A 14,547-nucleotide genomic window follows, 5' to 3' on the forward strand; every position below is an offset into this window, starting at 1 on the left:
TAAAAGCTATCATTAAGTTTTACATATAGAATCTTCTTCCAGTATTGGCATTGTATTTCTGCAACACAGAAAATATCTGAAAACACAAGCAACTCTAACAAAAGGTTTGTAAGCAAAAATGTAAAAAGGTATTATATTTGCCACGGCAATTTCTGCTAGCAGTGGAAAAGATTCTGCTCCCTTAACATACTGGGATCAGAAACAGAGGAATATGCTTTTATAAGCAAGACTGTTAGATGTATCTCTGCTTAACACACACGAAATATCCCATTTCAGAGATCAACAGGGGCCTACAAAACACACAATGCACAAACTTAATAACGAAATACACAAAATAACAAACATATCTTGGACACGTTTTGTAAATTTTAAAATAGAACTCAAAAACCCCAGTAACTTCAGTCATTTTTGAGATCTAAAACGAAACATCTATAAGCTAGTTTTAAAAAACAATTTAAAGAAAATTCCATTGATCGTGATCGAATTATCCATTCGTAGGCACTTCTACATTCAGTCCTCACTGGTATCAAAAGTACAAACTAGTTTCTAGGGAAGCCATTAGCTTTGCCTTGGAGAAGTTGTGAAACTGCTATTATATTGCTTAAACATTGTATTTCATCTTTTTAGCTATGGCCCTAGATGAATTACATTGAATTAAACATGGCTCAATTTCTGAAGATGATCAAAAAAAAAAAATCCATTTTAAATGCCAGATATACATTAGTCCTAAATCTTTTTCCACAGCAGTTAGTTCTAATCTCACACTACGTTTTCAAAGCCCACAACTTCATTTAAAACTCCTAGAATACTAATTTCCAGTCCCATGATCAAACAACAGGAAATGTTACAGTGCTTTGTCTGACTTCTGTCAACAGTCACATCAAGTGACTTCACCAGTCAAGCTTGGATATGTTACAGCTGTTTGTAGCCTACATCTTGGTAAGATTCTTCTCCTTTTCTTGACTGTCTTAAAGCTTTGCCTTAAAGCCTTTTTTTTTTTTTTCCTTCAAAAAACTGCTTTACAATAGGATATCTTTCACATAGCTGGACTTCAACAACAGCATCCAAAAAGCAAAGGCACTATTATGAAAGACATTTTTTAAACAACTCTCATGATTCCTCTTTTTTTTTCTTTTTAAATTAACAGGGTTATCTAATCCAAAAAACAACAGCCTACAGAAAAGGTCTTCAATCTGTGGCTTTAACAAAGAGAAGAAAGAAAAAACAGTCTGGTGTCTCCAAACCTAGCAGTCTGCGGTAGGCATTTCCCTTAGAAAAGATTCGGGAGTACACAAATCTAAAATAATGTAAACCTGTGGAATGAGACACTGAGAAACTTTTTTTAACACTCTACATTAAGACCTCTCAGTACTGGTCTGCATTTTAGTGTTTTAGTTCTTTTTTTTTTTTTTCTCAGTAGATTTATTTGAAGTGGAACGGATTGCCCTGACACAACGTGCAGTCCCAGTCCTTGGAGTTTTCCAAAACCAGACCAGGTAACAGCCTGGGCAACATGGTCTGACCCTGTAAATGGCTTCTGCTCTTCAGACTAGAGGCCTCCTGAAGTCCCATCCAACCTGAGCTTTCCTATGATCCTACAAATTTACAAGCACTTCTCAGTGTAAACTCAAGATGATATCCCAATGATATTTTTATTTTGCAGCCATATTTCAGAAATACACATTACTCAATTCCAATCCAACTATTTTAATTACTCTTTTTCAAGAACCCAGTTGTTTACCTCAGTTTCATACCATTTCATCATCATCTTATAAACTGTAATCTGTGGTAACTTCTTCAGAGTCAGGAACTGGTTTTCTTTACTTTTTACATCTGTACAACAGGGCAAACTTTTTCTGTGCATATACAGGTGATGAAAGCAGTAAGAATCAATACTACCACAAGCACCTCCACACATGTGTAAGAACAAATTATTTGCAACTAGTTCTATTTAGCAGCTTACACTTCATATGAAACTTTACACGCAGTTATGACAGACAAATATACCTAAAAACATAGAAAATATTTAGTAGTAAACAAAAACATTTATTTTCCTTTAACTAGGTATTTTTGCTTCCAACTTACATTTTTAATTTACAGAAGTCTTGCCAGTGTTCTGTACCACTCTAGTACCTTATAATTTACACAGAATTTTTTTCTTTAAATTCGTTACTGTTGACAGATATAAGCATAAAGGTCATTTTAAGCTTCTTTCTTGTAATTTATTAGTGTCCAGAACAATATTCTGACCTGACTTTTGACACTAGAACAGCTATACCACAATTATGCATTTCCCATTATGACTGCATACAGTGGACATACTGCAAACTCTCATAACCATCATGTACCTAACTGCCATCGTTTCTAGCCAAATCAGTCCATAACTGTAAGTTGACTCAAGGATAGAACCAGCCACACTCTATCATCTTTGAAAGGTCATGCAGATTAGGGGAGGTCTCCAACAACTGGAGAAAGGCCAATGTTGCATCCATCTTCAAAAAAGACCAAGAGGACAATCAAAGGAACTACAAAATGGTCAGACTTACGCTAGTCCCCTGGAAAATAATGCAGCGAACCCTCTATATGAACCATGTAGGAACACATTCCTGAGCACATGCAGAATGCCTTCTGTGATAGAATTACTGGGTTTACGGACAAGAGGAGAACAGTTCTTGCCATTAACCTCTAATTAAGCATGGCATTCGATACTGTCTCCCACAAATATTCCTTAATCCAAATTAGGACATTATGGTCTGGATGGGGTGACAACTAGATGGGTAAGAAAACAGTGGGATGCTCAGAGGATAATGGTTAATGGGCCCTACTCTACTTGGATGCCTGTGACAAGTGGAGTACTGCAGGGTTTTATCCTGGGATCTGTTTTGTTTAACATCTTTATCAATGACCCAGAGTAGGAAATGAAGTGCCTTCTCACAAAGTTTGTGGAAGACATCAAACTGGGGGGACCCCAGTCAACCCTCTTGAGGAAAAGGCTGGTATCCAGGGGGTCCTAGACAGGCTGGAGGAATGGATTGGCAGGAACTTTATGAAACTCAACAAGAACAAAAGCAAAGTCCTGCACATGGGAAGGAATGACCACTTGGAACAACACAGGCTGGAGACTGGCTCGGGAGCAGCTCTGCAGAAAAGACTCTAGGTGTTTCAGCAGACACCAAGCCATACATTAGCCAGCAGTATGCCTTGGCAGCAAAGGTCAGCAGGAGGCTGGACTACATGAGCAGAAGCACAGCCAGTAGAGCAGGGGAAGTAAATATCCCTCTTAACTCATCTACATCTACAGATATGCAGACACCCAAGGTAGTTTTGAATAAACAAGTAGCAACTGCCAGAAGCGCTCTAGCTGTGGAGGTTGAAGCTCCAGAAGGCCAATTTACTGTACTTTTCAGCAGATTAACCTATGGAATCACCAGCACAGTGATATCGCTTGTTACAGCCTAGCCGGCTTGACCTTCTCTTTGATGTACTTTAGTGAACTACAAAGACTTACTCTACACTTGTTGGAGGGAATCTCATTCATGTATGTAAAAAGTCTCTCACTGCAAGGAGTGTCTCACCTGAACAATTTGCCCCTTTGCCCTAGCAGAAAAATAGCACCATTTGAGTTTTTAGTAAACACATTTCTTGAAGAGAGGCAGACAATAACACCCCTCTACTCACTAGGCACTATTTGTTGGAGGTGGGAAGTGGAGAGAATTATCTTGCTGCTAGGTGACAAATGACAGTAGAGGTGGCCTACAGTGAGTATGTTCCACAATTTGTCTTCTACAGGGTGGCCATAACACGTTTGTTGAACAGATTATTTCAGTAAATTTTACTCTGTTCTTCAGATCTCCTGCCAGAAGCACTGAAATTTTTACGTGCAGCAATGAAAATGCCAACCAGTCCAGTCACAGTGCTTATTTAAAACTTTCCAGGGCAGGTACTGATCCAATTCAACACCCTCTAGCAACTGTTTTTTACTGCACAGTCTCATGACGAAACAAATGCATTACAGAAAGCCTGTTCCACCTTCAAGCACTGTCTTTAGTCATGCCACTGTGATAAAACTTACACGTTTCAGAATGTAAACAACAAGTACATCCCATCATTATCAGAAAAATCAGACTGGGGTGATTAAAGTTGATTAGTTTTTTCTTATTAGAAAGCCATTATCACATTGCCAGGCTTTCACCTTAAAAATTAATACACCAAAATTTTATGGCTTCAGCCCTCTGCAAAACCAGAATGAATGAACTAACAGAAGATGCAAGATATTCTTCACTTCCCTGAGAAAATCATCAGAACAAGTGACACATATTGAGCAACTCTATCTGTAGAAATGAACTGAAAAAAAAGGTGATGCAAACCAGCAAAAGAACCACTAGAAATCCTAGAGGAAAGCCTAATCAAGCAACAGTTAAGCTCTATTGTGCCACCTTCATAGTTCTTGTTGGAGGAATGTCCATTGTTTAAAAAAAAATAAAAAAAAAAATAAAAAAAAAAAATCACCAGGGAATTAGCTGCACAAAACTGCAAGATGATTGCAAGACTGCACTTTATGAATGCAATGTTAACATCTTTCATCATTTAATTTTTATGTACGCTGCAGTATTATTTCAATTTCTTTAGTTTGCTTTCACAGTAAACCTGCTCTGACCAAGTTAACTGAAAAGCTCTAGAAACAACAAATGCTTTAGAACAAAAGTCTCTTCCCTTTCTTCTGGTCTCATCTGTTCTTTGATAGAAAAGCACCATTCAAACATTCCACAGCTGCTACCTTCGTATTTACAGCTTCCACTATGGTGAGACCATTCATTATATCATCTATCACTCTGAAATAACTAGGAAAAGGCAGGTTTGGCAATAGTTTATTTCATCTGAAGTCTAGTATCATCACTATGGAATACAAGACTTCTACAGAGGGCTTCTCTTTTTGCTGACTCTTGCGTGGACCATTTAAAACGCATAATTTAAGTTAAAACATCCTCTGAGCCTGTTAAGTTTATCAACTTTCTTCATCACACAAAAAAAAGAGTAGATGACTTTATACTATAGTACACATTATTACGGCCTTTTAGAAAAATGCATCGTGCGCTACCTAAGCCATTATCTAATGTGTCCAGAAAAGAGAAGCCATCAATTTTTAAACATGCATTTGGAAACATGGCAGAAATGAAACATAAAGGAAAAATGGAAGCAAAATCTTGTAACAATAAACTGAACTGTAATGACATTTTTCTTCTTATTTGATGAAAACATTAACCGTCTGTCTAGCAATTAATTCCAGTATTTCCTTAATTTTCCTATTTTAGTGTTTGCTCTTCAAGTTACTAACTTACTGTAGACACACTCTGCATAGCAAGATTTCATATTAAACTGCACTCTTTAACATTCTTGACTTACTTCAAATAGGTTAAATATTTTTGAGCACAGCTTTTGAAATTCTACTAACCACTACACAGATAAACGACTGAAAGCATTACTCCAAAGGGCAACATAAATTTCAACAATGCTTGGTCTCTTAGTAACAAGGAATGATAACTGTGAATGCCTTTGTTAATATTAATGAACTTCACAGTGCAATATAAGGTTTTCAAAACAGCTAAAAAGGAATAAATACTTAAATAATGCCTTAGAATACAAAGCATCAATGCACCAACCAGCAGAAATACAAAAATAACATGATATTTCTAACAATGCTAAGGGCATTCCAACTTACACAGCAAATCTAGAGAACTGCTTAGGATGACAGAAATTACTCTCTATTTTCCTCCTTTCTGCGTTGTTCTTTAATCATTACAGTGCTAGCAAAGCTTGCCTTCTACATGCCTCCCAACACCAGTAAGTCTTCCAAACTCCTTGTATGCATGATTCCAAACTACTTGTATGCGTGATTTCGTAGTACTGGTGAATGTCCCTCAGCGTAAAAAAGCTGGAAAGCATGGAAAAGGCTGGATATGGTTTATATATACATAAGTAACAATCGTCCACTCTTATCATTCGTTTAAAAAACAAAAACCCTCATCTGAATAGAGAAATGTCAAAAATATCTGTTAATTTAAATGAAGAGCAAAGCACTGGCTATCTCATTAAAGTACTTCAAAAAACCCACCAAAATTAGCATTCTGAATATGCTCTCACAGAAGCAAGTACACAGGCAACAAACATGAATGCAATTGCAAGGACTCCATCTTTAACTTTCCTTCATAAATCATAGGCTAAAAAAAGCTAGTCTTGGACTAATTTTCTTAAAAAAGGAAATTTTCAAAAGGGATTGACAAAACTGCACTCTACCGAGAAAGCTGACACATAATTTAGGCACAAACACTGCAGATTATTAACTTTGAGGAGTAAGAATACAAGGAACATACACAGAGCACTGATCTACTAAGCCATATTTTAAAAAGTATCAATCACATGGCAACTCTTAATGATGCTTGCTTTAATATAAGAACTACTAGGTGCTTGATCTGACTTTAAATGAAATTACGTAGGTGCTCAAATACAATGGTTTCCTTTAATCTCTAACATCCAAAAAGCAATGCACTGAATTTGTTTTTCTTTCAATGTTGTTTCTAAGTCAGTTTCTTACAAATAAAGGTAAAATTCCATGTCCAAACATACTCAAAATTGTTCACTCATCTGTGTAGTCCTTATAGGCAAATATTAGAGGAGACAGAATTTTTTAAAAATAGGGGTTTGTGTATTTTTTTCTACATCTGGCATATTATTCTCACAGTCTTGCCCCTAAAAACCGGGGTTTAGCCAAGTGCCTGGACCACACTGCACCGTGCAGTCCAAACACTGAGAAAGAAATCAGCTTCTGGTCCATAAAGGTAATAATATGAAGTCGGAAGTCTAAATGAGGCTGGTATCATGTTTAAAGAATTATTGCTAATAATGAAAGTAGAGACTTCGAGAATGCTTCTTAATGATACGTATATAAGACACTAAAATTAAGATGTACTGACCATCTTAACATTGATTTCCAAAAATTGAGAACTTGTGATGTAGATTGTATAACACTATGGGTACTGTTAGTATCACAACTGGCAATTGCACTCTACTGTTGTTCACATCCTTGTACTTAATCTAAGTATCCACATTGCTTTAACTGTTACCATCACATTCTCCCTCAACATTTGAAATTGTTGTACATTCCACAAACTGTAAATCACCACTTTATTTTTACATATCCATTTCAATTTTGCTGTTGTCACTTAGCATTCAGAATCCTTGAAATGTCCAGAAGTCAATAAATACCCACAAGCCTCAGATGAGTATTTTGACAAAACCAAACACTATAAAAAACACTTACCACAAAAGACTTTTTTTTATACAGTTTTACATTTTAGGCACTAAATCTGATCTTCCTCAACATTTATTTCAGGAGCCACAATGTCCCTTTTATATAAAGACTGAGACACATAAAAATAGCTGGTGTTAAAAACAAACAAACAACTTTGTTACCGTAAATCTGAAAATCAAGTGGAAAATTATAGACTTTTCCAATTAAAACAATCCTGTGACTTTGTGCATTTATGTCCACAAGTTTAAAATTCTTCTGGGTCTCATTTAAGGAGAAATAGTGGACTCCAAAAAGACTGAAGATTTTTGCTCTGATAGAAGCAGCTTCTGGTTCAGAAAAAAGTTGCATTTGGTTTTTTTGTTTGTTTGGGTTTTTAATTTTCCTTGAAAAAGTTAATGAACTTCCTTTTTTTGAAAATTAAAAATAAAGAACCCTTCAGGTCTGATAATATTGAAACTGTAAGACTCGATTGTTCAGCTTTGAACAGTATCACACACTGGTATTATTGCCCCTCATAAAGACAAAACACTGAATTGTGACATCATTTGCTCATGTGAGAAAAGCTTGTTGATTTATATTCTTCCAAAGTTGCTAACAATCACATGAGGATGAATTTAAACTTCTTTCCAGAGTCAATTTTCTTTTCCAAAGCACGTTCTTATTTTCAGCAATGGGTGAATAAGAAGAAAGCAAGTAAAGTTCTGTTTACTTGACTGGCATGTTTCAATTATTCAGGAACTAGTGCTGTATTAACCAATTAAACTAACAGTATGTGAAATACTCCATAATGGTTTCACACAGGTGCTTTGTCTATTTGACCTGGGAATATGCCAAAATAATTTATCTGTAGTGTAATCTCCCTGGCAAAGCATAAAGACTCCCAGTCCTAACTCACCATGTATTGTGGGGACCTGACAGGGTATCCAGTCAAGTTTATTGTGAAGACTACTTAATAGACTATTGATTGCTACAAAGATAATAAATAGATGAATTGGAATTAAAAAAGCGTCTCTAATCAAATGCATAGATTAAGATGCCTTTACCTTCTCTTAGTAAGAATAATTGTTCATTTTTAAACAATTATTTTATTAGATGCTAGAGAAATGCATTTTTAAATGTGAAGATAATTTAATTATCTGATTGACAGACATTGTCACTTTTTTTTTTTTTCTAAATATCACAGAAGCGAATAGCATCTCATTTAGGAACAGGCTAGGATACTAGTCTATCTTGACTACATAGGATCTTGTAAATTCAAGAACGTTTTGACTCAATGAAATTGCCATTCCAGCCATAGGTCATTCATGGGAAAACAGCCTTTGGCTGGTTGACAGCATAAACATTTCTGTGAAGTTTCTCTAGGACAGTGTATACCTTTTCGGAGTGGATGCAACAGCAACCCTAGTGTACTGTGCCAGGTAGAGAAATGGACATACTCATAAATAAAATTGATGGGACAGTACTGATAGTAAACTACATTCCAGCTTGTTTTTAGGAATACAAAGCGTCCTTGAGAAAATATATACGTTCTTAAAAATCAGATGCAGCCAGGCAAAGGATCTGACCATTAAATAAAAACTAAATGGAAACAAACCATGAATACTAGGAATTACTATCAGTCTTTTTCACTATTAGCTATCAGAGAGAAATGAAACTTTTTTTTTTTTTAAATAAAGGTTGAGAATAAAATTTTTAAAACCTTGAAGAAAAGGACTACCTGGATTTTCTAATGAAGAAGAAACTGATAGTTCAGCATCTTTATTACATTATTCATCTGCTTTAGTCTTACTGTATCTTGATAGACCAAATATATATCCTATATATACACACAATGTTACAAGCAATAGAAAATCACATGCTGTAATACCTACAAAGCAAAGGCAGCAAGGAGAGGTAAATGAGTCACATGAATCCTCAGTTTGGGACCGTACATTTATAGCCATATGTAAATGAACTCCTACTACATTCTGGGAACCACCACAGAGAACCATTTCAAACGGCAGGGGCTAATGAACATAGACACAAAAGTCTTTTGGAGTTGAATTTGTAGCGCGGTACTGAAAAATAAAACATGTTGTTATTTGTTCCAGATCAGTTTTAGTTAAGAACTTCTCTGGCTGGTTTTACAGTAATTAAAATAAATAGCTAAGACATAATTCTAGGTACACAGACATTCTGGTTTGTTTTTTTCGTCCCAAGGAAGCTGCAAATGAACAAATACAGGCTGTAATAGGGCACTCGGAATCTACTGGTTCTATAGTATCAGAGCAGAAGAGGTTTTCAGTTTGGAGAATACACGCTTGCTCACTCTTCTGCAAGAACCAAGTTTATTCTGAGAGTAGCAGATTACCATGACTTTAAGCTGAAAAACTTCCTATTTACTGTATATCTTATAGGAATCAGTAGTACTCAGGCTAACAAAAACAATGTATGTGATCTGTTCTCCAAAGTGAAGACAGAAACAGCAGGGAAGAGGTATTTACCGTTTCTTGTTCTGTTGATGACGTATACATCGTCCAGTTGAAATACGAGTTTCATTCACAAAAATGAGATTCCTGCATGGAGAAATCTTCCTTACAAGTTTCTGATTCAAGCCAAGATGTTTCACACTAGTCAGGACTATCTAAGACTATGACACTTTGAAATTCACCTTTTCAATCTCAAGTTCCATTAGAAGAAATGAAGAAACTATTCCTCTAGATATAAAAATATAGTAGGGGTTGGGCTTGAATGCTGAGAACATGATGTATAGTCAAGAAGTTATTAGATCTTAATCTGAAAGTGGCACAGGCAGCTTTGCAAACTGAAAGTTTCTTTCACATTTGAAAGAGGCAATTTTAAATTAATTTCATTCCTTCAATAAACAAGTACTATGTAAAATGTATTGACATGACACGACTGTTGCTCAGCAAAAAAAAAAAAACCCCAGACATTTTTCTTTGATGCATCTGCGCAACCTTATTCAATTTGACTTGTAATAATAATTACCCATGTTGACAAACACTGAAATCACATTGCAATATATAATTGAGTCATTTTTACCGCATGTGTTGATTGTGGAACTCAGTGACGCAGCTCCAGTGGAAAGGCCACCTTTCGATACTGCTGAAGCTACAGACAGTGTAGAAGACGCTGGAGTCGAAGCAGCTGCAGTAGAGGAGACCGATGGTGACGTTAACCGCTCTCCAGACTCCATATCTGTAAGATAGAGGCCTTCACATGAGAGGTACATCACATGAACAGCACTCACGTCATCAGGGGAATCCAGCACAACTGCAGCGGTAAGGGAATTAGGCAGTGCCATTGAGAGCTATGTCACATATCAACAGCCTCGCCTGGGACCACCACCCACACCCTCCACTCAGGAGGTCCATTTCGGCTCAGGCTGGCACCTCCAGCCCTTGCCCGAGTCAGGTCACCGCTCTGCAGCGTGGTCTGTGCCCACGTCTCCGGGTGAGATCCCACGTCTCATGCTACAGCTTCCCTCCAGGCCTGCACCAGCTCCTATCTTCTGCTACTCCTGATCAGACTACCCGATGGACCCTGGGCCTGACAGATTCCTTTGTTTTGTCTGGACCCTGTCTGGACCAGCACAGTGTTCAGACCCTGAAGGACTGTGCCAGGGTCAGGAAAAGCATTGCCGGAGTCATCCTCGCCTGCCAGCTTGTCCCTCCTTGCAGAGCAGCCCTGCTCTTGCTGCTCCCGGACAGACCCCAGCTTTAAAGGACTTGTAATACATGCCAAGAAGTCCACATTTAGTCTCTTAATTTAGGGAAAGACACAGCAATTACGGTGAGATAATATGAATATAAGAACTCCTGTAAGTTGCTAGCTTTTTTTTTTTCCCTGGTGAGCTTTTCGTATAAAATAAGGCGTTTTTATTTGTGCCATGAATTGCCTACATCCAAAGTTACCAGACTGACTTCACTGAACAAGCATGTGTATTTTAAGAAAAACAGACAGTAAAATTATTATTAAAAAATATGACTTGTTGAGAAATAGTTTTCTCAAATACTTTAAAATTACAACCAAGCAAATGATGCCTAAGCATAGTGGTAGCAGAGTCAGAAGACTATCTGAGTCCGTCTGCCAGAACTGCAGTTGACGGCGAGTCAGGATCAGAGTATAAATAAGGTGGGGAAGAAATCATTTCAGAGTCCCTTTATTATTACAAAAGCAAGAAGACTAAGCACAGTTAACTCCTAACAGGGAACTCCTCAGAAACCGGTTCCTGTCCTGGACTCTCCTTCAGCTACAGAGGCAACACCCTTTCTCAGGCCTATCACTGGAAACCAGAGGAGGCCAAGTACTAAGCGTAAGTCAAACAATTGCTGTAAAATCTCACTCCCGGTCTTTGTAAAACAGAACGCCAAATACACAGGAGAGACACACTCTTCCAAATTCCATTTTAATCAATTTACAACACTGATGTGTTAAATAGCACTTCTGATCCAAAGTTATGTTGAACAGTGACTTCCCAAATACTCATTTGGAAAGCCAGCATAAAGGCTGTTATCTGCTTCTCCAGAAAGATGCAGTATCCTTGGTTCCTCTCGGTCAGTAAAAATGAATTTTAAAAAGCCAAAGGAAATACAAAGCAAAAGTCACAGAGAAACACACAAAATATCTGGAAGATACACATTTTACCTAAACCATTAATTCCTCATTACTAATAATTTTTATTAGTGTAATATTATATTAGTATAATATAATATATTATATTAGTACAATAATTTATTAGTAATTGGCAATTTCTGTGTACCGAATAAAGTCTCTAGACTTTGCTAGCTAGTAGCAAAAAAAGATACTACTTTCCTGAAGTGAAAATTCTGCTAGCAAGGGTACTACAGTATGTCACACAGGACTGACCACCCTTTACACAAACCGCAAACAACCACTCTGCAGAGAACAGCACCAAAAGACTTCATTGCTTTTATTCTTTACAGTCCAATTTATCACACATAATTTTCATGCATGCAGAATAAAATTATTTTTTTTCCTGCAAGTACGGAAGAATCAAATACTTGCTGTGATATGGTACAAAAAATTATCTACTACTATACTGAATATGAGGGTTATGAAGTTTTCCTTCAGAACAATAGTAGAAATCACAAAAACTATTTCCTTCACAGAACTTATCAAGGCAAAATATTATTAAATATTTTAAATTTTTAATTCAGGAACTCCTAAATACATACTTTTCTCCAATTAAACATTTTCTATCCACAGTTAAAGAATACCTTATTGATTTTTAGTAATCTGTGAATATAATTCAGCTAAACCGCTAATCAGTGGAAGCAGGCCACTGAAAAATACTGTATATACTGTAGACCTTAAATGTTATATTATGACCATTAAATTTTATAAATATTCCTAAGGATAACAATTAATAGAAATGCCTTTCACAAGGGATTATGATTTACATACGTATCTACAGATTTAAGTCTGTAGCGTTTGCAAACAGATGCATTATTTCATGCCACAAAAAATTTACTATCTTTAGTATATAAAGATTAAGAAATAGACATAAATGAATATAAACAAAGTACATTTTTTAGACACTATGAATGATTGAACTTAGGTGAGGCCAACAGGCAGTCCTTGCACAAAACATATGGTTTTGTTGTATTTTAGTATTCACTGTTGTGAGTATGGCCACAGTGAATTTACTGTATATATGGATGGCATAAGGGACATTAGAAACATATCATAATGGTGTTATTACAGTAATCACTTGTAAAAGGGAAGGTATTTCTAAGCTTTAATGCCCTGCATTCAAAACCCTGGATTGAAACTTTGTATTCTACTTATGCTTCCTGCCAAAACCATCCAGAACTCTCCAATTTCTAAAAAAAATTGCTGTCATGTTGTGTGTAATAATACAACACTAAAATAAGTCTTTACCATCTAATGTATTTTATAAATGAGCACAGTTAAGAACCACCTATAAGCAATCTGCATTTGTGTCATAAATGGGAAGATTTCCTTGGTAAAACAATTTTTTTTTTTAAATACAGAAATGTAAATTTAGCTATAGGTGCAAGCTTTTAACCTACGTAATCCGTTTGAATTGGTAATACAGCATCAAATAAGAACTGGGAGAACAGTAATAAACTGCCCTTTTAAGGCCCCCCCCTCCTTCCTCCCTGCTCTTTTTGTTTCAGTTTGCAGGGGGGTGGGGGTGTTTGGGGGGTGGGGGTTGCATTTTCAACCTTCAATTCAGCTGCTTGTTTAAAGTCATTAATAGAAAACTGGAATATTGGTATTTCTGAATGATTTTGAATCGAAGGAATCATATTCTTTTCCAAGACACATACATACTTTTGCTTTCAAACTAAGTCAACGCTTAATTATGTTTAGTTAATTACTCTAACCACAGCAGATGGCTGACTCCAAAAGAGATAATCCCCGAAACAGTCATTAGTCAGGATCAGCAATAATTACACTGTAGACCTAATGCGTTCTGTGACTAAAAAAGTCCATAGCCATTAACAGCAGATCCATATTCTTTTTAACCTCAAGTATAAATTAGACATTTGTTCCATTTTAGTGTATTTTGCCAATCAATAATTATGAACTTTCATGATTGCTTTTTAAACTCTCTTATTTGCAAAAGAGAAATTGAGTAAGTAAAACCAGAAAAAAACACAAACCTGACATTTTTTATTTTCCAGATGTAGTGATTTGTGTCAGTTCCTCTCAACGCATTGCCCGAAACTCCAGTTATTTTCCCAGAATTTTCCACAGTGAATAGTAATCATGAATGCAACTGAACCCACTGAAAACAGAAAGCAATCTCTCGAAAAGGAACAAAGAAGGGAAGTATGTGCAGCTTTACACAAGGAAAATGTCTTTTCTGAAAAAAACCCAAGGAAAGAAATTACTTATGTTTAATAGAAACAAGAACACTAAGGAAACAACAATCAAATCATTTTCACATTTAACAAGGTGAAATTTCTTTAAACTAAATCACCTATCAATTTCATGCTCAAAACCTTTGCTGAAATGTATACTAACAGAAAAAAATATATTCTTACTCTTAAGAATAACTTAACTCCCAACTCCCTTCAGGGGATATTATCATGGATATAATAGTATCCTGTCAGTGTTAGCTGGGATGCCTGAATACTATAAAGTGGGTCTTGAAAAAAATCTAAACAGTAGACTTACTCACCTCCAATTTCCAGTTTAACCTCTACACTCCCATGTATTGCTTCCTTATTTCAATGTTACCTCTA

At 36.2% G+C, this 14,547-nt stretch overlaps 1 protein-coding gene across 20 annotated transcripts in view; it reads right to left on the bottom strand.

The window, feature by feature from the left end:
* The window catches only part of BAZ2B (bromodomain adjacent to zinc finger domain 2B), a 165,513-nt gene that overhangs the window by 77,214 nt on the left and 73,752 nt on the right, over positions 1-14,547 (bottom strand). For 14 of the 20 annotated variants that reach the window (XM_052791134.1, XM_052791124.1, XM_052791133.1 and 11 more), the window contains exons 1-2: positions 13,963-14,062; positions 10,352-10,507 (exon numbers count right to left, since the gene is read on the bottom strand). In XM_052791134.1, the coding sequence (XP_052647094.1) occupies positions 10,352-10,507; positions 13,963-13,969 (163 nt within the window). In that variant the 5' untranslated portion in view covers positions 13,970-14,062. Of the gene's footprint in view, positions 1-10,351; positions 10,508-13,962; positions 14,063-14,547 lie in introns of those variants that run through there. The other 6 variants (XM_052791123.1, XM_052791117.1, XM_052791121.1 and 3 more) reach the window with 1 other exon arrangement.

The sequence above is a fragment of the Harpia harpyja genome, chromosome 7, assembly GCF_026419915.1.
Source record: "Harpia harpyja isolate bHarHar1 chromosome 7, bHarHar1 primary haplotype, whole genome shotgun sequence".
In the NCBI taxonomy this organism is placed as follows: Eukaryota; Metazoa; Chordata; class Aves; order Accipitriformes; family Accipitridae; genus Harpia; species Harpia harpyja.